A 27,636-nucleotide genomic window follows, 5' to 3' on the forward strand; every position below is an offset into this window, starting at 1 on the left:
CATGTGAGGCAGGCTTTCCTTCACTCCAGTCTTGCTATTACATTGTATTTACATAGTGCTTATCTTCTGGAAGCTCACAGAAATGCCTCTAAATCCATGCTACTTTAGAAAATATTGCTTAACAAAAGGGGGATGCTTTTATTCCATCCGTTTTATCATAAATGTTCTAGTGGGAGCTTGGCGCTGGTTGTGCCTTAGGCTGGTGATTGTGTCTTAGGCTGCACACACACGCATGTCACAGCTCCACAGCTGCCCAGGCAAGAAGAAACATGGGGTCATTTTGCAGCTAGGAGCCAGGCCGGCCATCCTCCCTTTGCTTTCAACTGTGACTCGGGAGATGCTTCTGATCTGCAAAGACTTACCCAGTTTTCTGACTTACCTTCATGCCTCTTGATGTCCCTGAAATATTTCTGTTTGTGAGTTCCGTGTGTCCACAGGCAAGACAATTGGCTTAAATTTTAAACCTCACACTCCCCCTCTGTTTACACTGTTCAGACTGTCATTTGTAGAATTTCATTTATTACAGTTACTTCCTCAGGGTTTCACTTCAGAGAAATAGAATTGAGTGAAAAAAAATCTTTGAAGTGGAAGGGGATGAGTTTAGAGATGGAAATATTTTACTAGTTCCTTCAGAAATTTGTATTGCAGCTTTGTTATTCTTAAAAAATAAATGCATGCTTCCAAGGCATCTGTGATTCAGTAAAATCAAACTGACATAATTGCCTTGGCTTCACTAAAAGTTAGTCTCTTCACATTTTTCATTAGCTAAACATTGATTTATAGAAAAGTGAAGTAAGTTAAAAATAATAACTTGGCCTCTGCATGATGCTTAAAGTCAAACTATTCATCTTACCAGGCCCTTTTAAAATCTCTCAGCGAGCCATTCCTAGTTCTCTGCCTCCTCCTCCTGTTCCCTTTTCTATGTGTCTCTCCTCATCTTCCTCCTAAAGATTAGGCAAACACTGTGCTCATTCACTATTGTGAAAATACTTCGGATTATATGAAGTAGAAAGGAAGGGAAAGGCCATTTCATCATTTAAAAAATTTGCTCAACATTAGAAGATATCAGACAGGTGTATGAGGTGATTTTTTAATTGTTGGGTATATTTGATATTTAACATAACATTGTTGGTGTTTGCTGGGTTCGAATGCCTCCTGTGAAACGATAGTCCCAGGCGCATCCACCGTCCCCGTTCCTCAGAGTGCCCAGGGAAGGAATCACTCCTGCGTGTGCGTCAGAATAAGCTCAGGTGTCAGTGTTGACGTGTAAAGCCAGAGCTCTCAATTCAAAACCAACTGCTAAATCACAATCAATTAGAGCAAAATTATGTCACTAACATTAATTTAAATAATGGGATTTAAGGTGGGTTCTTTTTTTTTTTTTTGAGAACCAGTTAAAAGAGCCAAGGGCGGTTTCCTCCTAGTATCCTTGACATTATGGTTGTATGTAAAACACATGCACACACGCAAAATAAAAACAGATGAATTTTGTCCGAGTTCCCAGCACTTCATTAAAAATGCAGAGCCAAAATGCATGTTCTAATAGTTAGAGGGATATATTTTTTAATGGGCTTCATTCACTTTTTGTGCACTGTGTAGATTGATGTTTTATGAAGGTTTTATTGCTAGGGACCTAAAAATAACTTTTTCTGCTCTTCATAGTACAATGTCCTCACACTCTGATTAGAAGGTAATTAGTTAATAAGTGCCCCCTTTTTTTATTCTAGGATTCAAGAAGGATTAACAAAACACCACTGCATAGCAATGCAGTTATCACAATGATCTATTTGGGGAAAAATGTGCACCTATCTTATGATCACCCAGACTTCCGGGATGAAATCAAAGTTTATCAGCAGCACTGCGGTGGGGAAAACCTGTGTGTTTACAAAGGCAAACTACTTGAAAAAGGTACACGTGCAATGTGAATTCTTTCTAAGTGCTTGAAGTTAATGTTGTAGATAAACTATTGCTGATATCAAAATGAATTCCATTTCTCTATGAAATTATGCATAACCAGGGATTTATAAACCAGCTGCCTCAAAGTAAATCAGGACTTACTGCTCCGTGATTGAAATTGGAGCAGCAATTACTTTTACAGATTGCGAAAGAAAGGATTTGGAGCGATTTAACCCAGTAACAGATTAATTTGGGGGTAGAGATATATGATTACTAAAATGTTGCACGAATAAACTGACCTCCAAATTACAAGGTAATTATTTGGCTTGCCATGGTGAATTATATTATACATTATTCTAAGAGAAAAATACCAGATTAGCAATTTGTGCTTTAGAAGTATGTTGAGATAAAATCACAAATCCAATAAACTTTAGGGTGAATCGCACCTGAATAACATGGTGCAGAATTTAGCCAAATACATTTAATACATTTACACTTTCATTTGACCATCAATCCATGTTTGTTAGTGTGAGAAAAAAATTTTCTTCTACACTTTTAAATTCTAGCAGATCTAAGAGTTAAATTGATGTGAGATAGGTTAATAAAAGAAAATAACTGAATTTAATTACATACTTGGTCTGTTCAGAAAGTATCCAGCCACACACTATGAGAAATAGATACATTTATTGAAGAAGGTGCAAGAAACATTGTACATAAGACAATGATGCCTCACTCCCCTTCAAAGTAGGCACCTTGGGACCTCACTTAGTTCCCCCAGTTGCCATCAGCTGCCCTGTTGTAGTTTCCTGAATCTTATCAATGGTTTGAAATCTCTACCTAACCTTTCAAAGGTGATTTTAGTTTGGGGTAAAGCTAGAAGGCACAGGACACCAAATCTGGGCTGTAGGGGGCTGAGTTACCTGGGTGATTTTATGTTTCACAAAAAAATCTGCATGAGACATGATGCATGTGTGGGCACCTTGTGATGAAACTGCCAATCTCCAGCTGCCCATAGCTATGGCCTTCTGAATCAACTGAATAGTTTCCACAGAGAAATGTTCAAGGTTGATGCACAATTTGAAGCAGATTTGTTGCACTATACTTGCTAGTCATTATGAATGTAATGGCCACACAGTACACATGCTCACTCAGTGGGCATCTACCACCCCCACTGACTAGTTCAGTGAAATTTTCATTGCTCATGCATGTGCATTCCAGTCCACTCTCCTTGGCTGCCAGGTTACATTGATGTTGCACAAACTGTTCTCATTATGTTAAAACCGGTTGTACTTTTTCCAGACAGACCTCGTACATACATGGAGAGGGTCCCATAAGAACGTAGGCCCAGAGACAAATCAGACAGCTGAGGCTTATATGCCTTTTTGAACTAAGAAGTAGGAATCTGGGACTTCAAAGGGTAGAAAGGCAGTCCACATGGAGATGAAAAGCAAATGTTCAGAGACAAGGGGACGCAGAGGGTACTGTGATATTTAGGCTCTGCTAAACTGGGTGTGGTGGAGTTTCCCCACCACACCTAGTTCATGTTACACTAGAGCGAGCTATGGTGATAGCTTAAAATAATCACTATCCCAAAGAGACATGTTTTTGGGGGGGCAGACTCTGATCTCCTTCATTAGCACAAAATTATTTTTATATTCCAGATAGGGTTTCACATACTTTACAAAAGTATTATTTTTCAGTATTTAATCTGTGGGATAGCAGTCAAAAGAAAGAGTGGTTACAGTTGTGAATACTTGAAACAAAGATTTTATTCTTGTATTATTTACTAATTAGTATTTTTCCATATGAACAACTGTAAACCTACTTTTGCCCACCCTGTACTTGTGATTTCCTTGCTTGAGAAACTCTATTTAGAAAGTAATCAAGTTTTCATTATTAAAAGAAATACTTATATGTTGGTATTCTTTTTTTCTGTTTTTTAAAAATTTATTATATTGATTAAACTATTATAGTTGTCCCAATTTTTCCTTTGCCCCTCTCTACCCAGGACCCCCCCATTCCCTCCAGCAATCCCTCTGAGCTTAGTTCATGTCCACGGGTCATGCATATACATTATTTGGCTTCTCCACTTCCTATACTGTTCTTGGCATCCCCCTGCCTATTCTGTACCTACCAGTTTGTACTTCTTATCCTGCACTTTTTCTCCTGTTTTCCCCCTTCCCCCTCCCAACTGATAAGCCTCCAAATGATCTCCATATTTACGATTCTGTTTCTGTTCTGCTTGTTTGTTTAGGTTGCTTTTTAGATTCTTGTTGATAGCTGTGACTTTATTGCCATTTTAATGTTCATAGTTTTGATCTTTTAAAAAAATAAATCCCTTTAACATTGCATATAATAATGGCCTGGTGATGATGAACTCCTTTAGCTTTCTGTGTGTTGTCTGGAAAACACTTTATCTGCCTTTCCATTCTAAATGATAGCTTTGCTGGATAGAGTAACCAAGGTTGTAGCTCTTTGCTTTTCATCATTTTGAATACTTAGCAGTTCCTTACAGCCTGCAAAGTTTCTTCTGAAAAACCAGCTGACAGTCTTGTGGGACCCCCTTTGTAGGTAACTGTCTACTTTTCTTTGGCTGTTTTTAAGATTCTCTCTTTATCTTTAACCTTTGGCATTTTAATTATGATATGTCTTGGTGTGGTCCTCTTTGGGTCCAACTTGTTTGTGACTCTCTGTGCTTCCTGGACTTGTATCTCTATTTCCTTCACCAAATTGAAGAAGTTTCTTTCATTATTTTTTCAAATAAGTTTTCAATTTCTTGCTCTTTCTGTTCTCCTTCTGGCACCCCTATGATCCGAATGTTGATACATTTGAAGTTGTCCTAGAGGCTCCCTAGCCTATCCTTGTTTTTTAATTATTATTCTTTTTTTCTTGCTGTTCTGATTGAATGTTTTTTTTCTTACTTATGTTCCAAATCATTGATTTGATTCTTGGTTTCATCTACTTCACTGTTGGTTCCCTGTAAAATTTTCTTTATTTTGCTTAGTGTAATCTTCATTTCTGCCTGGGTCTTTTTATGCTGTTCAAGTACCCACTGAGTTCCTTGAGCATCCTCATAACCAGTGTTTTGAACTCTGCATCTAAATATTGCTTATCTCCATTTGGTTTAGTTCTTTTTATGGAGTTTTGTTCTGTTCTTTCATGTGGACCATATTTCTTTGTTTCCTCATTTTGGCAGCTCCCCTGTGTTTGTTTCCATGCATTAGGTAGAACTGCTCCAATTCTGTGTCTTAGTAGTGTGGCCTATTACAGAAAAGCATGCAGGTAAGTTGGATGGGGTAGAGCCTTAGGTAATTGCCAGGGCAGGGCATCTGGTAAGAACCAGGTTGATGGAGTCTCAAATGTGGTGTCACTGCTCTGTGGCTCTGTATCAGGGAGGGCTCAGAAAGGAGACAATGACTGCTGACTGGCTTCTGGAGTTTTGTCCAGGAGGAAGCTGTCTCCTGTCACTCATTTCGATGCCAGATACTTCAGTTTCTCCTCGTATGCTACTGGTACCCTTCCAGCTGCTGCCCCAGTGCTGGAGCCCAGAGAGAATGAATCTAAGTAAGCCCTAAGTCCATTGCAGGCCCTGGCATAAGAGGAGACACCTGAGAATCATGCAGTTTTTTTTGCCACCCCAGCCCCTACTGGATTTTACAGTCAGAAGTCAGAGGGACTTATCTTTCTGGCACTGGAATACTGGGCAGTGTGGTCTGGTGTGGGGCTGGGATACCTCGCTTCTGAGGTATCCCTCCCAATTTTTATCTACCACACCTGGGTGTGGGACTGCTCATTCCATGTCTCTGCATATCTGTGCCTCTCTGCGTGTCTCTACTTCTCCTAGCCCTCTGGATAAATGTGGCTTCTTTAATTCCTTGGTTGTTGGACTTCTATACAGCTCAATTTTCTGATGATTGTGGGTGATATTTATTTTGCAGTCTAGTTGTGGGTTTGCTGTGGTTGTGTGAGGAGACAAGCCATGTTTACCTATGTCTCCATCTTCAGTTTCCTTGGTATATAGGTTTAGGGGTTAAGGAAGGAGTTGGGGGCAAATGTGGAGTTGTTACTTTTGGATCATCTGTTTTCCCTCATCAAGAAGATAGTGATATTGCTCTGGCTGGTGTGGCTCCGTGGATTGAGCGCCAGCATGCAAACCAAAGGGTTGCTGGTTTGATTCCCAGTCAGGGCACATGCCTGGGTTGTAGGCCAGTTCCCTAGCAGGGGGTGTGTGAGAGGCAACCACACACTGATGTGTCTTTCCCTCTATTTCTCCCTCTCCCTTTAAAATCTAAAAAACCCCAGTAATATTAATTTTAAAAATTCAAGTAATTAAATAGAAACCATACATATTTAGGAATTAAATATCAAAACTTTCCAACATAAGGAAGGGTAAACATGTGAATGTTAATTTTAATTTAAAACAAATTACATTTGTACTTATAAAATTTTATTTATAAATAAATAGATATTTTATTTTATAAAATATATAAATTTTATAAAATAATGCTAGAATTATTTCCCCCACTTTTTATACTTGGCTAAAATATGATTTGCTTTGTCTCATTTTGTTATAGCATTTGAGAGTTCATTCCTTGCATTTTGTAGGTGAGGAAAATGAAAGGAGTCCAGAGGTACAGGCTTCCCAAGGGCACACGTGCAGCACTGAGCACGTTCAAGAGCAGATCCCAGTCCCCTGACCAAGTGCAGGGCCTTTGCTTAGCACTCTTCATCCCCACTTATCTATCTTCAGTAGCAAAGGTCTTCCAACACTTTTATAATATGAGTAAGAAACTAGTAATGATAGGAGCATGGATACATGCATTTATTTTTTAACAGTATAGCTTTCAACCATTAATTTAGAAGAATTGCTGAAACTAGCTATACTATAAATTTGGAATTAATATAATAGAAACTCTTCTTGGGTCTTAGATCACTGTTTATTCAAGAAAATACATATATAATGTCTATCTAACTACTGGAAAACATGGTACATACAATTGAAAAAAGAACATGACTTAGCTGAATGAGTTTCTGGGAGACTATATACCCTCTGTGACTAGCGTGCAAAACCAAATGTTATAAGAGAGTTACTTGGTTAAGTGGGTTTTTTTTTTTTTTTCAAATATATTGGTCCTGGGACTGTCTTTTTGTTATGTCATTGGGCAGTCTTGAGTAATAGGGTGGAATGGGGACTTAAATAATTGAATCCTGTCCACACAATAATTTTGTCTCAGCTTGTCCTTTGTTGTCAGGAAAGTAAGCATTCAAAATTGGGAAGTGCAATGGCTCAGAGTTGACTTGTGGGTAAGCAATCTTAGCAATTTAGCTGAACTGAAAAGAATCTGCCCTTTTTACAAATCAAAGCCGTGCAAGATTCAGTGAAATGTGAATAGTTTTTTTAAAAGATTTCTGTAAAAAAATTAACATTATGCTTGGAGCAGTAAACTCATTAAAAATATGGCATTTGTTAAGTTGTCTTGCTTCTGGGTGGGAAATAACAATACAATTAATTATTTATTAATGCGGCAAATGCATCCTTTATCCCCATTGTAATTCATGATGTCTTGTGGTTTGACATAAAGCCACAGGTTGATTGTTTATTATGCACACCTAACATGAAAATTTCTGCTACTTGGGAAGAATGCAGTTCTTCACAGGCAATTTGATTGGCCATGTTCATCATTTCACATGAGGCAAACCTTGGCCTCCTGGGTTCATGTGGATACAAAGAACAAAGTCACTGGTTTCTGACCTTCTTATAATCTCTTCCTTCCCTGCTCCATTTTCTTGTATTTCTAGACCCGATTCTATTGTCACTCCTAGTGCATTACACATTACTCTCCCTGCCCTCCAATTCTGTTATCTCATCTTTTTGTGTGACATTTCCTTTGTCTGCAATAGGACAATGGATTTCAAATTCAAAATAGAATTTTAAATTCAAAACTTCCCCATCTTTTAAGATTCAGAATAAGGCTATGAAACTTTCTCAGCTGACTTCTATTTTGTGAGATCCATCTCTGGTGATGGCTACAACTCTCGTGCTACACTTAAAACCAAAGCATTTCATTGTACAGGGACTTACACGAACTGTTTTTTATATGGTTAGCACATGTAGATTTTTTTAGTTTTTTGAAACACCTTCGTGGAGGTGTAACTTACGTGCTGTAACATTCATTCGTTCTGAGTACAATCCACTGATTTTTAGGTGTTTTGTGGAGTTGTGCCGCCAGTATCAATCACAGACTAGTTTTAGAACGTCTCCATTGCTTCTAAAGGTTTCCTTGTGCCCATTAGCAGTTAATCCCTTCTTATAGCCAGCCTCAGGCAACCACCAACCTGCTTTCAGTCTCTACAGATTTGCCTTTTCTGGACATTTCATAAATGAAATTACACAATAGGTGGTATTTGCTGCCTTCTTTCACTTGGCATGATGTTTTCGAGAGTCATCCAATTGTATCATCCCAACTGTATCATCTGTCAATAGCTGTTCTCTTCTCATCACTGAATACAAGTGCATATTTTCCATCACATGGATGTATGCTATTTTATTATTCATTTCTAGTTGATGGACATTTGTATTGTTTCCACTTTTAGGACTATTATAAATCATGCTGTTATGAATACACAAATACAGGTGTTTATGTAGACATCTGCTTTCATTTCTATTGAGTAGATTTCTAGGGGTGATTCCGATGGCCTTTTTTCCCTCTGAGTATGAGTCATACTTTCCCGTTTCTTTATGTATCTTTTGACTTTTTGTTGAAAAACTGAATATTTTAGGTCATGTGTTAGAGCAACTATGATTCTGATTTTGACTTTTTCCTCTTGAAGATTATTGTTCTTGCTTTTTGTTGTAGTTGTTTAGTAACTTGCCTGGAACAATTCTGTGAAATTCACTCTCTCTCTCCTTGGTACATAGCGAATGATGTCTCTGTGCAGATTGTTTTTACATTCTCTTTTTTTTGAGCTGGCATAAGAACATCCTCCAAACTGGGGGCTTAACACAACAGAAATTCATTCTCTTGCAGTTTTGGAGGCCAGAAGTCTAACATCGAGGTGTTAGCTGGTTTATGTTCCCTCTAAAGGCCCTAGGGGAAGACCCTCACTGTTTCTTCCAACTTCTGATGATTCTCAGTCATCCTTGGCTCTCTTAGACTTTCAGCTCCATCACTCCGATCCCTGCTCACGTCTTCACATGCCATGCTTCCTTGTATGCCTTTGTGCGTGTTCTCTTCTCTTGTAAGAATATTGGTCATTGGAATTAGAATAAAACAAATCCAGGGTGATCTCATCTTGATCCTTCACTAATTATATCTGCCAAACACTATTTCCAAATGGGGTCACATTCTAAGGTTCTAGGTGGCCATGAATTTTTGGAGGGCAATTGCCCTCAACTTGCTATTATGAGTTCAAGAGTACATTCAAAGTTCAGGCAGTTTTCAAGTCTTCCCTGACTTTGACTTTGCACTAGCCTATCTTGTGTTTCCTTTATTTGTGGATGCAAACTCCCAGTTGTCCAGTGATGTGTGAATAGGTTGGGTCTACCCTAATCCAGTCCATTTCCAGGTACCTGAGGATGTATATAAGCTAATTGAATGTGTGGTGGAGGGAAAATTTTCCCTTTCCTTCTTTGGTTCTTTGGGATGGTTGAATAATTAAAATGACATGAGGCAGATTAATAGGAGAAGATCTAGCACACACATTCAGGGAATCTGCACACACATAAGAGATTCCAGACAGTTAGGCAAGATAAGGTACATGTGTCATTCTAGGCTAAGGAGAAGGAGGTGGAAGTCTGGACCTTCAAAGAGAAGTGAAGCAATTCACAAGCAGATGAAACAAGTTAATGTTTGTTAAACAAGTGTCTGCTGGGTCATATAGAAACAATGGGACAGAGAGAAAACTTTAATCAAATGGGCCTTGCTAGGTTCCTCTCTGTCTCTCATATGTAGTTTATACTAAGCTAGAGTTATATGTGATGACAGGTTCCTTTACTGAGCAGGTCCTCTGACTTCTTTTTAGGCAGTTAGGAGGGAGGTCAAAGGTTCTTCCTCGGTCTTTTGTTTGGTAGAAATAATCAGCCTAGCCCTGGCTGGTGGAGGGCTAGGCTCAATCCTCCCTCAGTGGATTGAGCACGGGCCTGTGAAGCAAAGGGTTGATGGTTCGATTCCCAATCAGGGCACATGCCTGGGTTGCAGGCCAGGTCCTCAGTAGGGAACACATGAGAGGCAACCACACATTGATCTTTCTCTCCCACTCTTTCTCCTTTCCTTCTCCTCTTTAAATATATTTTAAAAAGAAATAATCAGCCTAAAGTAATCCTTATGCTGAAGAGACACATCTCGGGATGGTAAATTTTGCTCCTACGAATACATTTATGTTGCCTTATTACCTGTGTCTCTCAGTTAAATTTCTGGCTAGTCCACTGGCCTGTTGCTTGCTTTAATTAGAACTACGGTTTTAGGCTGATAGAACCTCTGGCCTTCTATGTTAGCTTGCCTCTGAAATTGCTACTTATCAGCGGTAATGCCATTGGCCAAGGTCTTTTGTCTTCTCTTCCAAGTCAAGTCAGCCCCCACTGACAGTGAAGCTGCTGGTGATTTATGGCCTGCCCTGCCCTACTCCAACTTCAGTGATGAGATAGCGGCAGGTGAGAGAGACAGGCGCAGCCTCAGGCAAGAGTGCCTCAGATTTCCACCGTTCTTACCCAGAGTTCAGTATATTTTCATGAAAAACTGCTGCTTAGTTTATTTTAAGTCTTTGGTCCATTTTCAGATACACTGTTTTAAGGGGAGAGGATTTGGTGACCTCACTCCAGAAATCTGGTATAGTAACTTAGTCTCTGTCCTGCTAAATGATAAGTTCTTGAAGGAAGGGACCCCATTTGATATTTTTCCAGTATTTTTATTTCTCTTCAGTGCCTAAAATAGGGCTATCCATTATCAGTCAACAATTAATAATTCCATTATATAAATGTGATAGAATGCTTTCTAATATTGAACCTCTGTAATCATTAAGACTTCTCTGTGAAGTGGCCAGACTGGGTCACCCCTGCACCTCACTGCCTTACCCACTCCTTCTGCCCTCTCTACTTCATAGAGAAGAATTCTGAAATGCAAATTTATGGTCCGCTTTCTTTCCACTACTCCATGGAGAAACCATGAAGTCAGGCTTGGGAAGTGTTGCTAAAATTTAAAATATAAAATTACAAAATAGTAAGGGAATAAAGGCAGAGGTGTCAATTCTTGTTTAGCGAGTTTGGAAAAAGAAAGAAAGAAATGGAACTAATAGGTGGGTGAGCTCTCCAGTCACAGGCACACCAAACAGGAGAGCAGTCACATCTAGAAGTTGGTGTCCCATGCCCATTCTCAGCATTTCCTTGGGTGCACTCTCTTCCTGGGCTGGGTACTTTGGGTGTGATGCTGCAGCAGAATGAATCATAGCATGTGAATGCCCCCTCCAAAGTTCTTGGATGAAAGCTTTCTGGTTACCACTAAAGAGCCCATATATTATAAAGACAATTGGAATTTAAAATCTATAGCATCTAAGGTATAAATGACAGAACTATCTTCTCAATAAGTCTATTCTTTAGTAGACTTATTTATTCAGGTTCATTTTTCGAAGCATAATGTGGTATAAACAGTATTTCTAGATGACTGTAAAAGAAACGGGTTAAAATAAGAATCCACTGATTATTTACTGGGGGGGCTCCTGTGCCGTTGCACTGAGACCTGGGGAAATGAAGGTGAGTGTGACCAACTTCAGCTCTCATGGATATCACAAACATGCAGGGCAGCAAACACCTAGATCAGGGTTCTCAGAGTGTGATTTCTGGACCAGCAGCACAGCATCACCTGGTACCTTGAGAGAAGTGCAAATTCTGGAGTCCTAATTAACCAGAAACTCTGAGGGGAGGCCCAGCAGTACGAGTTTTAAGAAGTTCCCCAGGTGATTCTGGTGCGTACCAACGTTGGCTGCTGCAGATGCATTTTAATATAGTGGGATGCGTGCAACAATAGACATATGTACATAGCAGAAGAGCAAAAATTATTAATTTAACTCTACTCTTGGTGGAAGCAAAAGAATCCGGGGAGGCTTTTTTTGTAGGAAGTGACGTTAGAAGTGTCAGGAGTAGCCGGTTTCTGAGTCACTCGGCAGAATAGGGTATTTCAGACACAGGGTTTGGGAACGCTACGGTGAGATCTTTTCTGAGAGCTGTATAAAGACTTGGAATAATGAAAACCTATTAACTGCAAACAATGGTTGTTAGTATTGGTGGGACTTTTGGGTGGTTAGTGGGAAAAAAGGGATCTCAGATTCAGGTGGAATTGAGAATGGATTGGAGACTGAATAAGTCTGCCTCTTCTATGTATGAATTAGGACTTTTCATGTCATGACTTAAAATACTCATTTATTTAAAAGCCTTACCGAGCTCACATTAGCCTTTTGTCATGTACTTCTTTAATAGATAACATAGCCAAATGAAGGCATAGGATCTGGAGAGAGATGTTTACATTCAAATACTAACTTTCCCACTTACTGTATGACTCTAGGTAAATTACTGAGCTTCTCTAAGCCTTAATGTCTGCATCTGGAAACTAGTGATAGTCACATTCCCACCTCATGTGGTTGTTGAGAAATGCACCCACCGTAATCAGGCATAATGTTTGGCCATAAATGATAGGCAGTGTATTTTATTATTATTACTATAAAACAAAGAGTTTTATAAAGGCTTATGGCATTTTTAATAAGTAAAATAATTTTTTTCATGATTAAAAATGGTCTCTATGTTAAAAGGTGATCTAGACGATAATATTGTACTTATCTAATAGAAAAATGTGATTTAGAACCTGTTAGTCCAAAGTCAGTTGCTTTGACTAATTTATTTCCTTTTTAATTCCAGAGACCTTTCAGTTTATTTCCAAAAGACATCATGGTTTCCCCTTCAGTCTCACCTTTTTCCTGAACGGGATGCAAGTGAACAGGTTAAGCTCCTGCTGTGAATATAAGCATCGGAAAGGTTCCAGACTTGGAGGCAAAAGAGGCTACTTCGGGTTTGTGTGTGTGGAGAGATCATCCCCTTGCTACAAGTATGGAAACAAATGTCCTTTGGTAGAGGGCGTGTTTTGCTACATTTTCTTCTGATGCTTTTACTGATACATTTCTCTGCACTGTTTGTTAAGAAACTAAAATATTTAAGCTGAAGGTGGTTTAACTGTGTGTTGTACTTGAAATTTTGAGATATAAATTAGATGTCAGACATACTGTATAATGAGGATGAAAGCTGGGGGTGTTTCAAATTTTGTTTCTCTATCTGTCCGTTTCCTTATCATGCTTTAATTTCTGTTTCTGGAGTGAAACAGAGAAGGATTCCCACCTCCCTGCCATCTCTCTTAGGAATTGGTTTTGGATTGAGCCTCAAAGCGCGTGCAAGCATTTGGCTTATAAAGTTGGATAATGTAGGTTACACATTTTCGAGCTAAGACTGTGTTGTGGTGTGGCCCAGATATCATTCTCATGCCCCTAATTTTAACCTCAGGCATAATAAAATAAGTGCACGATAAAAGTCAGGTTTGATTGTTTGTCAACTTTGATATTGAATATTCTGTTTGAAATGAGGAGACTTCTTTGCAAGCTTTCTTCATTTTTTTTTTCTGAAAGTCCTCATAAAGAATTGACATTATGCCAAGCTGGAACTCTGCAGTGAACTAACCAAAGTACCTGCCCCCATGGGGTCCATTTAATGGGGAAAGAGCAAATGTCATCCCTGTAAACTGCTTAATATATATCAGCTGGTACTGGGCATGAACACAAAACAGGGTAAGGGAGATAAGGTCACTAGTGAGGACAAAGGAAGGGATGGCCTAATGATAGGAGATGAGGTCAGAGAGACAGAGGGGCCAGGTAATTTGGAGTCCGAAGGTCAGAGCCGGGACTTTAACTTTTGTTTTGAGAATGACACAGTGCTGTGGTAGGTTTTGGGCAATGGCCTATCACGATTTGGCAGTAGCTCCTATTGCAAAAATAAATGAGGGAGGTTGGGGGAAAGGTAGAAACTACTTTAATCCAGAGCAGAGAATGTTAGAAACAGAAGTGACTGTGTTCAACGTGTATTTTGAAGATAGAGTTGACAGCATTCATTGATGGGCTGGATATAGGTCGTAGGGTAAAGAGCAGAGTCAAAAATGATTGAAAAATTTTTTGCTTGAAGCACTGGAAAGATGTCCAGTTAACTGTACTGTGATGGGGAGGACCATGGGAAAAACAGGTTTGAAAGTGGAACGAAGAGGTTTTGGTTTTGAGCAAATTAAGTTTAAGATATCCATAGGTTCCGATATGAGGTCCAAGCTGGAAATATAAATTTGAGAATAGTTTGCATATAGATGACACTTAAGAATAGTTTGCATAAAGCTGACATAAGATGGGATGAGATTGCTTAAGAATTTAATGCAGATAAGGAAGATGACTGAGTAATGAGCTTCAGGTCACTCCAGTTCAAAAATGAGGAAGATAAAGAGCAAGCAAAAAGCCTAAGAAGGAAAGCCAGTGATTAGAAAGAGAAGTTAGAGAATGATGAATAAAACGGGAAATGAATAAAACATATGAACAGAAAGACATGACCGACATGTTTGAATGTGTAGATAAATTAAGTGAATGAAGAACGAGAGTTGAGCATGATTTGGTAATATGTTGGTTATTATCGATCTTGGGACAAGTTATAGTGGAGTGGTGAGCATGCATGTTTCACTGGAGTGGGTTTAAGATATAACTGGAAAAGAGCTAAGGCCAGAGAATATAGATAAGTATTTTCATAAAGGGTTGTGCTGGAAAGGGTAGAAATTGGGTGGCAGTAAGGAGGGAGGGTGTTGGGGTCACAGGGGGCATTTTGTTTTTTAAGAAGGAAGTTAGCATAATATGGTTATATGCTGATAGCTAGGACTGATACTCTAGAGAAGAAAAAAATTGATACTCTAGAGGAAAAAAATTGCTAAAACATGAATGACAGAGAGGGAGAAATTGCTGGAGCACAGTGCTGGGTGGATGAGAGGAGATGGGATCCAGGGCTCAAGCAGAGGTGTTTTTAGCCTCAGAGGAGGGGAAACATTGTAATAGCAGGTGGAAAAATGGCATAAGGAATAGAGAAAGAAGTGAGTTGGTGGATGTGTTTGGACAAACTGGACGGTCTCCGATGATTGTTTCTATTTTTTAGTCAAACAAGAATTTATCTGTGAAGTTGAGGCTGGAAGAGGAGAGATTTGGAGGGTTTAGGAGAGAGATGAAGTATGAAAGTATCATCCAGTAAACTGGAGAGTGAATCGTCCCAGACGATTTAACAGGATTGCCTGGGTGTGCTTAGGACCCATTGGAAGTTGCTTTTCTGTTCCAATTCAAATTTTCTTCCTGCATATTTGTGGGCAAGTCATTTGGCAAATGTCTCTTTAACTCTCGGGAAAGCTAATGAGCTTATATACACAACCATCCATATGTAAACATGTTGCATTCTTTGGGAGGCGCTGTGTCAATCTAAGCTGTAAATGTTTGGTCCTAAACACTTTCTGTGGGGGTTTAATAATCAATTCCAAAATCTGGTTGATGTCTTCTATTCTCCAATCCAACACTCACTGGCCTCTGTGCATTTCTTTACAGGTTTCACTGTCTCCTCATTTCACTGTCTCCCCTAGCTTCTTTCTTTGATATTTTCAAATAACAATAGCAGGTAGCTATGATATTAAAGAGTAAGTCCTATTACCCTCAACTGAAAGGTACAGTTCTTACAGTCATTGTTTTTTTTTAAATTTAATTATTATTTTCTAAAACTCTAAACAATGTTTTAATTTAACCCCTTGACTCCCTTCACCCATGCTTGGGTCTTTGTTAGCTTCATTATGGTTTTTTGAAAGGAAATCTGTGAATGTCCAAAGTAGAACAGTGCAGTGTTGTTTGATGTCTGCCTGCCACAGAGCAGTTGAAAGTCAAGGCGGACTGGCTTAGTGGGGGCAGGGATGGGTGGGTGAGTGAGTGCTGGCTCCTCGCTCATCTGGCCCCGACACCTGGGCACCACTCTGCCACCAGGCTGCAGAGTTCCAGTGACAGTGGAGAACTCCCCCGAAGGGGACTGATGTCACTAACAATATTGCACAACCTTTGTTTTTTATTGCCACATCCATAATAATACTTTTACTCATTTTAAGGGCTGCCCATTAATTCTTCCAATTTGTTAAAAATGAATTTAATTTTAATTCATTTAAAAAGTAGTGGTCTCTGGAAGTTTTATTGTGATGAAGTAAAACAGCAGGGAATTCCAGTACTGAAAATGATGAGGAATTTCCTGCCCAAGTTCTCATAAACAAGAAAACCTCAGCAGTGGTCACTTGCAAAGTGTGGAGGTTCAACCATTGTATTTACCCCACAGTCATGGGAACTGCTCAAAGAGACCTGGTAGTTATTTTCAGTTACCAGAGTGAAACACAGGAAGGAGAATAGCTCTACTAAATAGCAAGCAGAGAGCTTGGAGCTCAAGTAATCAACACCTCAAATTATACTCCGAAGTCAACTAGGTAGTCAGTGAGGAGGAGGGCACAGATGTTACTTACTTTGTTTGTCCAATTTCCTTAAGCAGATGGGCAATAAAAAGTCTGTGCATGCAGTAGAAAGGCATCAAAGTGTCTATACATTCACAGCATAAACTTAAAGTAACAGCGTATCAGAGGCTCCAAATCAATGGATTTGGTGTTGCCATGGATAAGGGAAGAACAGCTTGAACAGAAGGCAATGCAGGTAGTGATATTCTGTGAAGATTCATGACACCTTTATTTTAAGGAAAGCAATGTGCTAAGTACATCATCACGGTAGTTAAGTATTTATCATGCTTAACCTGAGTGAGGGAAGTGCACTCTTATCTCATTTCTTACAGCCTGAGAGGTACTTGGAGTGCAGATCCTTCTAGTTTTGTTTTGGGGGGGGGTGGATATTCAAAAGTGAAGTGATATAACTAAGTTCTCATATTTGCTTCTTGGCAGAATTACTTCCAGTGCTATTTCTAGACTGGAGATAGCTGATATTCAGTGAATCTTGAGTTTAAGAAATTCCCATTAGATTTGATTCACATTGAGGCAACTGTTAAATTTTACACATTATTTTGATTCTTCCTAGACTGACAAGTCTCGACTGCATTCTAATCTCTTTTCACCCCGCCCCCTGGCATTTGGTCCAGTTCCTTGATAATCATGTGACCCATAAAGAAAGAGCCCAGTTATTTCTAGAGAAGGACTGTGGAGGCTGCTTTGTGCCCAAGCCCCTTTTCCAGATCGTGGATGATCTCTAGACCTTGGTGAAAACTTCTCCAGATTCTGTTAATTTACTTGTGGAGCTAGTCATCTGAGAGGACTATACCTGTAATCTAACAATACTTGTGTACTTTAATGTGAGTTCATGGGGTTTAACAGTCCTGAGCTGGAATCCTGCTCCATCACCGACCTGCAGGCTGAGCTTGGACCTGTCATGGAACCCGTTTAGCCTCAAATGCCTCATTGAAAAGCAGTGTGATGATAGTTCTTAATTTATCAGTCTGTGGTGTAATACATCTGGTAAAATAATGCATATGTGGTGCACAGCAAAGAGCTTGACACAGAGGGAGTGCTCTGTAATCTTACTATTATAATTATCTATTTATTAATGCATGTATTGTCATTATTGGAGTTCTCATTTTGATATTAATGAGAGATAGGAAAAAACTATAGAAGAAATTATTTATGTGACTTGTAATTGATTTAAGTATTTTTTAAATGTCTTAATACATGCAGATTATCTGCTTGGTTCACCAGATTTGATTTTGAATAACTTTATGGCCTCTACAAATTATTGCCATCTATAAAGAACAAAGCTTATTGCCAATAAAAATCACCAAAGACTGTGGTACAGGTTTCAAAGGCTATTCTTTTTTTAATTTTTATTAAAATATTTGATATTGTTTATTTCATATTTTTATATAAATGGAATTATATGTTTTGTACATTTTATTTACAAAATAAAACGACATTTTACTGCCTGGAATTTTTTTATTGTTAAGTTCAGTTACAGTTGTCTCCATTTTTCTCCCAATTGCTCTCCTCTGCCTTGTCCCACCCCCACTCTCAAAGACAATTCCTCATTGTCCTTGTTTATGGGTCCTTTGTACATGTTCCTTGACTTGACCATTACCCTTTGATCTTTCCCCTGTTATCCACTTTCCCCCTCCCTCTGGTCACCATCAGTTTGTTTTTTATTTCCATGTCTCTGGTTCTTTTTCACTTGTTTGTTTTGTTGATTAGGTTTCACTTATAGGTGAGATCATATGGTATTTGTCTTTTGCCACCTGGCTTATTTCACTTAGCACAGTACTCCCCAGTTCCACCCATGCTGTTGCAGAAGGTAGGAGTTCTTTCTTTCTTCTGTATAGTATTCCATCATGAAAATGTACCATAGTTTTTTGATCCACTCGTTTACTAATGGGCACCTAGATTGCTTCTGGCACTTGGTTATTGTAAATTGTGCTGCTATGAACATTGGGATGCATAGGATCTTAGGATATAATCCCAGCAGTGGAATTGCTGGGTCAAAAGGCAGTTCCGTTTTTTGTTTTCTGAGGAAATTCCATACTGTTTTCCACAGTGGCTATACCAGTCTGCATTCCCACCAACAGTGCACTAGTGTTCCCTTTTCTCCGTATCCTCTTCAATATTTGTTGTTTGTTGATTTGTTTATGATGGCCATTCTGACTGTGTAAAGTGGCATCTCATTGTGGTTTTAATTTGCATCTCTCTGGTAGCTAGTGATATTGAGCATCTTTTCATGTGCCTGTAGGTCCTCAGTATGTCATTCTTGGAGAAGCATCTGTTCAGGTCTTTTGATCATTTTTAATAGAATTGTTTGTCTTTTTGGTGTGAAGTCGTGTGAGTTCTCTGTATATTTTGGAGATCAAACCCTTGTCTGAAGTATCATTGGCAAATATGTTTTCCCATGCAGTTGGCTTGCTTTTTATTTTAATACTGTTTTCTTTAGCTGTGCAGAAGCTTTTTAATTTGATATAGTCCCATTTGTTTATTCTTTAAATACCTTGGCCTAGAGAACATTGGTGAAAATATTGCTGCATGGGATATCTGAAATTTTCCTGCCTATGTATTCTCCTCTAGGACTCTTATGGTGTCACAACTTATATTTAAGTCTTTTATCCATCTTGAGTTTATTTTGGTATATGGTGTAAGTTGGTGCTCGAGTGTCATTTTTTTGCACGTAGCTGTCCAGATTTCCCATTTGTTGAAGAGGCTATTTTCACTCCATTTTATGTTTCTGCTCCCTTTGTCAAATATTCATTGACCATAGGGACTTGGGTTTATTTCTAGGTTCTCTATTCTGTTCTATTGATCTATGTGTCTGTTCTTCAGCCAGTACCAGACTGTTCTGATTATAGTGGCCTTGTGATATAGTTTGATATCAGGTACTGTGATTCTTCTTACTTTGTTTTTCTTTCTCAAAATTGCTGAGGCTATTTGTGGTCATTTATGGCTCTATATAAATTTTTGAAATATTCTATATGTGTGAAATATGTCATTTGTATATTAATAGAGATTGTGTTGAATCTATAAATTGCTTTTGGTATTATGGACATTTTTAATGATGTTAATTCTTCCAGTTCATGAACACAGTATATGCTTGCTTTGATTCCTGAATATTGGCTTTGTCTGGTTAAAGGCTTGTCAATTTCGTTTATCTTTTCAAAGAACCAGTTTTTGTATTTATTGATTCTTTAAATTGTTTTTTTAGTCTCTATGCCATTGAATTCTGCTCTGATCCTGATTATTTTTTCCCTTCTACTTGCTCTGGGCTCTGTTTGTAGTGTAGTGTTAGGTTGTTTATTTAAAAAAATTTTGTCTTTTTTAGGTAGGCCTGTATTGCTATGAACTTCCCTCTCAGGACTGCCTTTGCTGTGTCCCATAGGTTTTGGGCTTTTGTGGGTTCATTTTCATTTGTTTCCAGAAAGTTTTTTATTTCTTTCTTGATCTTGTTAATCTAGTTATTGTTTAATAACATATTCAATCTCTGTTAATTTGACTGTTTTTGAGTTCTTTTCCTTTAGGTTGGTTTCCAGTTTCAAGCCATTGCTATCTGAGAAGATGCTTGATGTGATTTCAGTTTTCTTGAATTTGTTGAGGCTTGTTTTGTGTCCTATCATGTGGTCTATCTTTGAGACTGTTCCATGTGCATTTGAAAAGAGTATATATTTAGCTTCTTTGGGGTAAAAGGTTCTGTATATATCAGTTAAGTCCATTTGATCTATGGTGTTATTCAGTGCCATGATATCCTTGTTGACTCTGTTTGGAAGATCTGTCCATTGTTGACAGTATGTTAAAATCCCCTAGTATAAGTGTGTTGCTGTCTACATCTTTCTTGAAGTCCTCCAAGATTTTCTTTATATATTTGGGTACTTCCATTTTGGGTGCACATAAGGTTACAGTATTTATGTCTTCTTGATGAATTCTTCCCTTCAGTATTATGAAGTGACCTTCTCTGTCTCTTTTCATGACCTCAAAGGCCATTTTAAAAGTAATAATGACAGTTCTATTAAAATAAACTGAAGATTCCTGAGACGTTTATTTAAAGGGCACAATATATGACTGTATGTTTCTTAAAAAATCAACCATGTTTGTTTAGAGTCAGCCTTGCATGTACTCTTTTGTTGTGTTGTTGGAATAATGGATTACCAAAGACTGAATGGCATCTTTCTTCTTCTGATTATTTTTATCTTAGTTTCTCTGTGTTTGTAAACCTGAATGTTCTTTTATCACATAATCCTCATTTAAAGACTTGAATGATATACATGTATTGAACTCTGTTATAAGGCCAGAATATTCTTTAAAGCACTAATTTTAGTTGGGGACTAAAGTTCTTATTGTTGTTTTCTTATTTATTATTGTGGATAAAATTATTAAGTATTTGTTCTGCTCATTATAAGATTTTAGTATTAATGAAAAGTTTACTTTTAGTTGATGATGTACACTTTAATAAAATATTTCTTCTTACATTTCTTACAATAATATACAGAGATAGGGATTAAAAATACTTTGAAGTCCCACTGTCTTATATATACAGGTTGATAAACACCGTATCTTAATATTTTTCATAGGTGCATTATTGCGATGGGCCTTGACAAAAAACTAACTTCACCAAAATTGAAGAAACAAATAAGTGTTGATAAAGGAGAGGAACTGAAGAAGAGTGAGGGGAAACTGAGGAAGGATAGAGCATACAAGACAAGAAATGAGATGGAGGGGAACAAGAGCTCTGCTTCGGGCTTTTTTTCAGCTGAAGAAGGAAAAACAAGGGTTGAAGAAGTGCGGACTGCTGTAGAAGAAATGGAACATAAAGGAAAACAACATGTTTGGGAAGATGACCAGGAAAATCTATATAAATATGGTATGGTAACTAATGATACAGGGTTCTTTTGGTGTTACTGCTATTGTTCTTTGGCTTATCTTTAACATGTAATTACCAAAATTTGCAAAGCTATACATTGTGCATTACTACTTAGTTACGGTATTTAGGTCTTTGTGTTCTGTGCTAGGGATCCCTGACCACCTTCCTCCGCTGTTTCGTATGGAGCTCCGTGGCATCAGCCTCTAGAAGCACTGAAGGTGCTTGTGGAGGGGGCGGGGGGAGGGGACTTGATGTCTGTGTGTGTGAGCCAGAGGCGCTATTCAGTTCTGCAGAGAGAGACCATTCTGACCAAATCGAAGTTCGCCTCTTTTTTTGGTATTGGAATGTATTTGCTTTGGTGATATTGATGCTTTGGCATTAGGAAGGCACAGTCTGTATGATTATATGAAGGTCGAGTATTCCATAACTAGAAGCAGCTGACAAAGGCTTAGGGTCCTAGAGGCTACTTGTTGACCTTTTGGTTTTCTTATTCTCCTCTCCGCTCCCCTCTCTACACCTCCCCTGTTTTCCCTTCACTTCCTTTCCGTATTCCCTCCACTCCTCTACCCGTGACTCTTCCTCCTCCTTCTTCTTCATTTCTCTCTCCTCCTCCTCCTCTTTTCTTCTCCTTCTTTTCCTTTTCTTCTCCTCCTCCTTCTTCCTCCTCCTCCCCTTCTCTCTCTCTTTCTCTCCACACTCACATTCATAAACATAGTAGTAATAATAACAATAATAAAAGGGCCAGGCAGTGAGCACTGAGCCAGGTACTCTCCCCACACTGTGTCATTTTATCCTTGCTGTTTTATGTGGTAGATATTATTACCACCTCCTTTTTACAAGCTGGGAAACTATGAGTCAGACATGCAGAGAAAAAAAAATAGCAGAACTAGGATTCAAACTGTATGAGAAGAAAAGCTGTTTTCTCTCTACCCATCTTAGGTTCACTGGCTGGGTCCTTATAAATTAGATTGACAAAGGAGATTAACAAGAAAAAAACTTGCATAAATTTATTAGCATGCACATCACACATACCCATGGTAGCACTCAGAACTGAATAATTCAAAGGAGTGGTTAGAACTCAGGTTTATATGGCTTGTTAACAAAAGAACAATGTCTATTTTAGTGAAGTGACAAGATAAAGGAAAAGGACTTTGAGCTTCTAGGGGCAGCTAATTGTGGGAAGGCAAATATAGAAAGTCCATCCAGAAGGTATTCACCTTGCAATGTAGAAAATAGAGAGGTTTATTGAAAAAGATACCAGAAACATTGCACACAGGACAATGATGCCTCAGCCCCCTTCAAAGTAAGCACCTTGGGACCTCGTACAGTTCCCCCAATTGCCATCAGCTGCCCCGCTGTTGTATTTTCCTGAATCTCATTGATGGTCTGAAATCCCTTCTCTTTTAAAGGTGATTTTCGTTTTGGAAAAAGCCAGAAGTTGCAGGGTGCCAAATCTGGGTGGTAGGGGGGCTGAGTCACCTGGGTGATTTGATTTTTCACCAAACAACTGTATGAGATATAATGCATGAGCAGGCACATTGTTTTGATGAAGCTGCCAATCTTCAGTTGTCTAAAGCTGCATCCTCGGCCTTCTGAATCATCTGGATAGTTTCCACAGAGGAGTGTTTAAACTTAATGCAAAATCTAATGCAGATTCATTGCTCTACTTGCTCAGTCACTTTGAATGCAATGGCCACACAATGCACATGCTCACTCAGTGACGTCTACCACCCCCACTGACTAGTACCATGCAGTGGTCATCATTCACACATGTGCATTCTAGCCAACTCTCCTTGGCTGCCAGATTATGTCCATGTCAGGGAAACCATTCTTGTTATATTAACAATGGCTGGATTTTTTTGGATGGACCTTATGTGGGGAACTAATGATTGACAAATTCTAGTTTTATTGGAGTTTGTTATATTGATTCCTCTGGTGTATATCTGGAGTAATAAGGACATAGAGTTGTCTCCTATGATTAACTTCTGTACTTCCTGCTAGAGAGGCAAGAAGGACACCTTCACAAATTTATGTTCTGCTTTTAGGCAAATAGGGGAGGGCAGGAAGATTCTCTTGTATCTACAACTTCTCAGTGACCTTCAGCTCAAGATAATCCGTATGCCAAAATTGTGCATTTTGGGGTGGCATACCCTGCCACTGTTCAACACTCAGGCTTGTCTAATTTAAAGCCCAGACTTTCAAACATTGTCCAACCTCCTGTTCTACCTAAGCTATCCTTGATGTTACCTGCTTGTGGGTGATACATCTAAAGGATCAGAAATGGAGCTGCCTGTGACCCTTTTATTCCCAGAAGACAAAGGCCAGACTAGAGGAGTGCTAGCCATGACCTGTGAAAGATCTGGCATCAGGAAAAGGCACATCCTTGGTATCTTCTTCCTCACCTCCTCTTGTTGCTGCACGGGCTTTGGTAATCCAAGAGAGTAATCGCAGACCTGGTGGAGCACTGGATTCTATGCCTCTTTATTATGGAAAAAAGTGACTATCTTCAGAAAGATTTCACTTACAATGCTTGGACCCAGTTACTCCTCTCTCTCTCTGATCCCTGCTAGTCTTTTTTTTTTATCATCGTAGACCGAGAATTTAGAAATATCTGTGGCAACAACAGTAGCAGAGAGATTAACAAGTGGGATGCATTTGTTTTAACTTTCTAGACATGTAGGTTTATTAAAGCCATGTTCAGTAGAGGTTTTACATTTTCTTCATTTTTTCTCTTAAACCAACATGGCCAGTACTTTGCGTAGCATACTTTATGCCTATAATACAGCTTTTCCAAGATCTTTCTTCTGTGTTGTCTAGCTAATGGACTTTAATTGCTCATTTCCATTAAAAAAAAAGAAAGAAAGAAGCAGCAGCAGCAGCTAGGCTTCAGCTCTCTGCAGAACGGTGGCTGATGGGAAGGGCAGCAAGAAGCTGGAGTAGAGGTCAGTGAGGGTGGGTTGCAGCTGGATTGATGTTGACCTCGTGTTAACTCTCTTCCTCATTAGTGAGGATGGTAAACAGAAAACTAATTAAATTCTCAGAAAGAAGGACGATGAGATGGGGGAGAAAAAGAAATCATGAAAAGCAATCCAGAAAGCATGCCACCAGTTCATGCATATTGAAAACACACAAATAGATGACACAAAGGAGACATGCTTTGAGCTGTAATGCTCATAGAGTGCTCTGTGGTTAATAGGAGGCTGATATTTAGATGTGATGATAGTGGTGGGTAAAATGAAGCCAGGCCAGCCTTAAAATTCATACTTTGGGAAGAAACACAGACGCTCCTGCAGAATAGGATGCAGGGGCTATTCTTGCAATTCACTACGTTTTCCTTCAGCTTTATGCTCTGCTTCAATAACACAACCGTAATTGTGGACACTTTTAATCAGGTGCTTCCATTAAAGTAGATAGCACACATATTGTGTGTAATTTCTCTTGTCCAATGACCCGCTCCCTCCACCCCCTCCAATCATAATCGTTATTGCTGCTAATGCCTAATACCGATTGGGCTCCTGTTGGCTTTGGCACTGTACTAAGCATGTTCCAGGGTTTACTGCTTTTCATACCACAGCTTTGTGAGGCAGATTACCCAAGTCACATACCTAGTGAGTGTTGAAACTGGGACTTGGGCTCATGACTGCATGACGCCAAAACCCTCCTGTTTTCCCACTGATGGAATTAATACTGTCTAATACTGTGGATGGAATCACAGCAATTCACTCAGTTCTGTTTAGCCCCCTGCTTATCACGCGACCAGGAACAAATGTCTGTAATGTGATATTTGTGTATATCTCTCCCTGTGTTTATATTTTGTGGCTAGCTTAAACTTTTCTTTTATGAAGTTTTTCACAATATCCAAGTGACTTTCTGCTCTCCCCCACTGCATTCACTGGACAGTATTTCACATAATGAATGGAGTCCTATACAAAAATCCATTACAGTGAAACCCAGTAGTATTGAAACAAACATTACTGGGAACCATGTATACAAACCAATGAGTACTGTATCTTGTCTGTAAATACATCTTATTTTCTCAACAAAAAGTAGAGATTCCTTGATTGCAAGGATTGTGTTCTCTCCCAATTTTGCCCTCTTCCACTTAAAGCATTCTTGGTTGAGAAGTAACTGAGCCAAGTGAAGTGTTGTCTTATTAGTTGACCTGAAAATCTAAATCAAAATATTTTTATTTATTATATTTCCTGTTTCTTTCATTCAATATAAACCAAATTCTTCATTTTCTTGCTTACTTTATAGTTCTGTTTTATAAATACTAATTTGCACTTATTGTTCTTCATATTAAATCTTTCGTGAAAACAGTCTTGTGATGAATTCTTTTTGCCTTGGTTTTTTAAATTTATTTTTAATTTTTAATTTTTTAATTTTTTAAATTGTTGTTCACGTACAGTTGTCTCCATTTTCCCACCACTCCCCCAAGCCCAGCCGTCCCCACTCCCCACCCTTGATCCTACCCCTCTTTGCTTTTGTCCATCGAGGCAATAATGGGGGGAAAGTAGAGGGTTTTCAGGACCATGTACAAAGCACACACAAATACCTGTATTTGTTAAAGTTTCTGATTTCTCTTTTCCTCTTACATCTTCCTCACGCAGTTGCTGCATTAACAAAGCTTTCCTCATACACGCAGGGCCCGCATTTCTAAATTACGTGTCTTTCATTGGACAGGGCAGATAGATCTTGAGTGATTCCCCAAGAGGCCCCCACCACTGAAAAAGAAACCAGAATATTTAATAATTAAAACATACAAAAGTAGGGAAATCTTTACTTTTTCTTCCTGTAATTTTTATTTTAAAGATAATTGTTTATTTGCTTAATTGGTTCTGCATGAAATCCTTTTGCTCTCTATCCTTGGCATGTTGTCATTTTCAGATTGTTAGTTTTTGGTGAAAGAAAAAGGGTAACAATTAAATATGAAAGGTGAAAATTTATAACCACAAGGGACAGCTGGAGTTGATATGAGGTGACAGTTTTCTTCTTTTGCTGCAGATTTGTTGCACCTCTGTAGGGAATGAAGCAAATTAGTGGCTGAACTAATTTTACCCTTGAAATATAAGTATTTCATTGATTGTAAGGATGAATAATGTAAATGACTGCCATCCTGGCTTAGGTATAGAACCTTCATAATGCCTTTTCCTGATGTCCATTGGTTCTCAAGGAATGTGCTTTACACAGTGTTACTTCTCAGAGCCTTAGGCCTTGAATAATTAAAATTTTCCATTTCACTATTCATTAACTTAATATCCAAATATTTTGAACATTTTTCACATGAAATATGACCTCACTGGATCTCCAAATTAACTTTCATTATTATGATCCTGTTCTCTTCATTTTTAATTTATTTCTAACTTATTGTTTTTCTATCAAGTTCTTCTCTTGTCCATTTTGGTTATTATTAGATGATGATGTCCTTTTGTAAATGAACTCTGTTAGTCTTCTCATTTGGAGCTTCATTTCTTTTGTGTTCTTATAAATGTCACTGATTGCATTCTTTGATTATTTGCTGTTAGTTTTCCACTTGCACTAATTATTTTAAAAAGAAGTGAAGAAAGACCCAGAAAAAAGAGCATAATGAAGTCAAAGATCTCATTAAGGTGAAATGGGTTAAGTACAGGTATTCTATTTTCATTGTCATAGAGATTTTTCCTTTCTCAGAATATGAAGAAGATTTTGAAGTAGAGGAGGAGAAACAAGAGGAGAAGGCTAACGAAAAAGGACGGGCTGATGACCGAATGCATGGAATGTCGAAGACACCCTCAGACGATGAAAAAGATTATTTAGACCCAGAAAAGGAAAGGGAAACCGTATCCCAGAAGGCACCGGATGCTGATGACAGTGTGAAAGATGAGGACGACGGAGGCTCTGGGAGTGAATTGGAAGAGGATAAGCAAGGCAAGTTGTTTAGCTTATCGTATGACATAGACTGTTAACAAGTGTGCATACTAATATTCTTTTCCTTATATTTAATGATACAATCTTTTAAGGGAATATTTAGAGCATGGATTTATAACCAGAGGATGCTGATCAATCAGTCTTCTGTAGATGCCAAATTATAGAGTCACTCTTTAATCCTTCTTTCCTTAGTTTGCTAAGGTTTTTCAGCAGGATGTCAGGGAAAACTTGTAGTGACACATCTTCTGTTTACTTAGAGAGTTATTATTATTTTTTAATCCTAAACTATCCTTCCTTACATAACACACATATGTACACATACACTCACCTGCACACGCACACCATTTTGTGGCTTCGGAAAAATGAAAAGTGTGTTATATT

The 27,636-nt window shown here is 38.6% G+C and overlaps 1 protein-coding gene across 3 annotated transcripts in view; it reads left to right on the forward strand.

Moving 5' to 3' along the window:
• The window catches only part of ERICH3 (glutamate rich 3), a 111,085-nt gene that overhangs the window by 53,985 nt on the left and 29,464 nt on the right, over positions 1-27,636 (forward strand). For all 3 annotated transcript variants that reach the window (XM_037042331.1, XM_037042350.1, XM_037042341.1), the window contains 4 exons: positions 1,728-1,908; positions 12,800-12,986; positions 21,059-21,348; positions 27,019-27,255. In XM_037042331.1, coding sequence (XP_036898226.1) covers positions 1,728-1,908; positions 12,800-12,986; positions 21,059-21,348; positions 27,019-27,255 — 895 coding nt within the window. The remainder of the gene's footprint in view (positions 1-1,727; positions 1,909-12,799; positions 12,987-21,058; positions 21,349-27,018; positions 27,256-27,636) is intronic.

This window comes from Sturnira hondurensis, unplaced genomic scaffold (assembly GCF_014824575.4).
Source record: "Sturnira hondurensis isolate 20B ecotype Veracruz unplaced genomic scaffold, ASM1482457v3 Scaffold0000648, whole genome shotgun sequence".
Lineage (NCBI taxonomy): Eukaryota > Metazoa > Chordata > Mammalia > Chiroptera > Phyllostomidae > Sturnira > Sturnira hondurensis.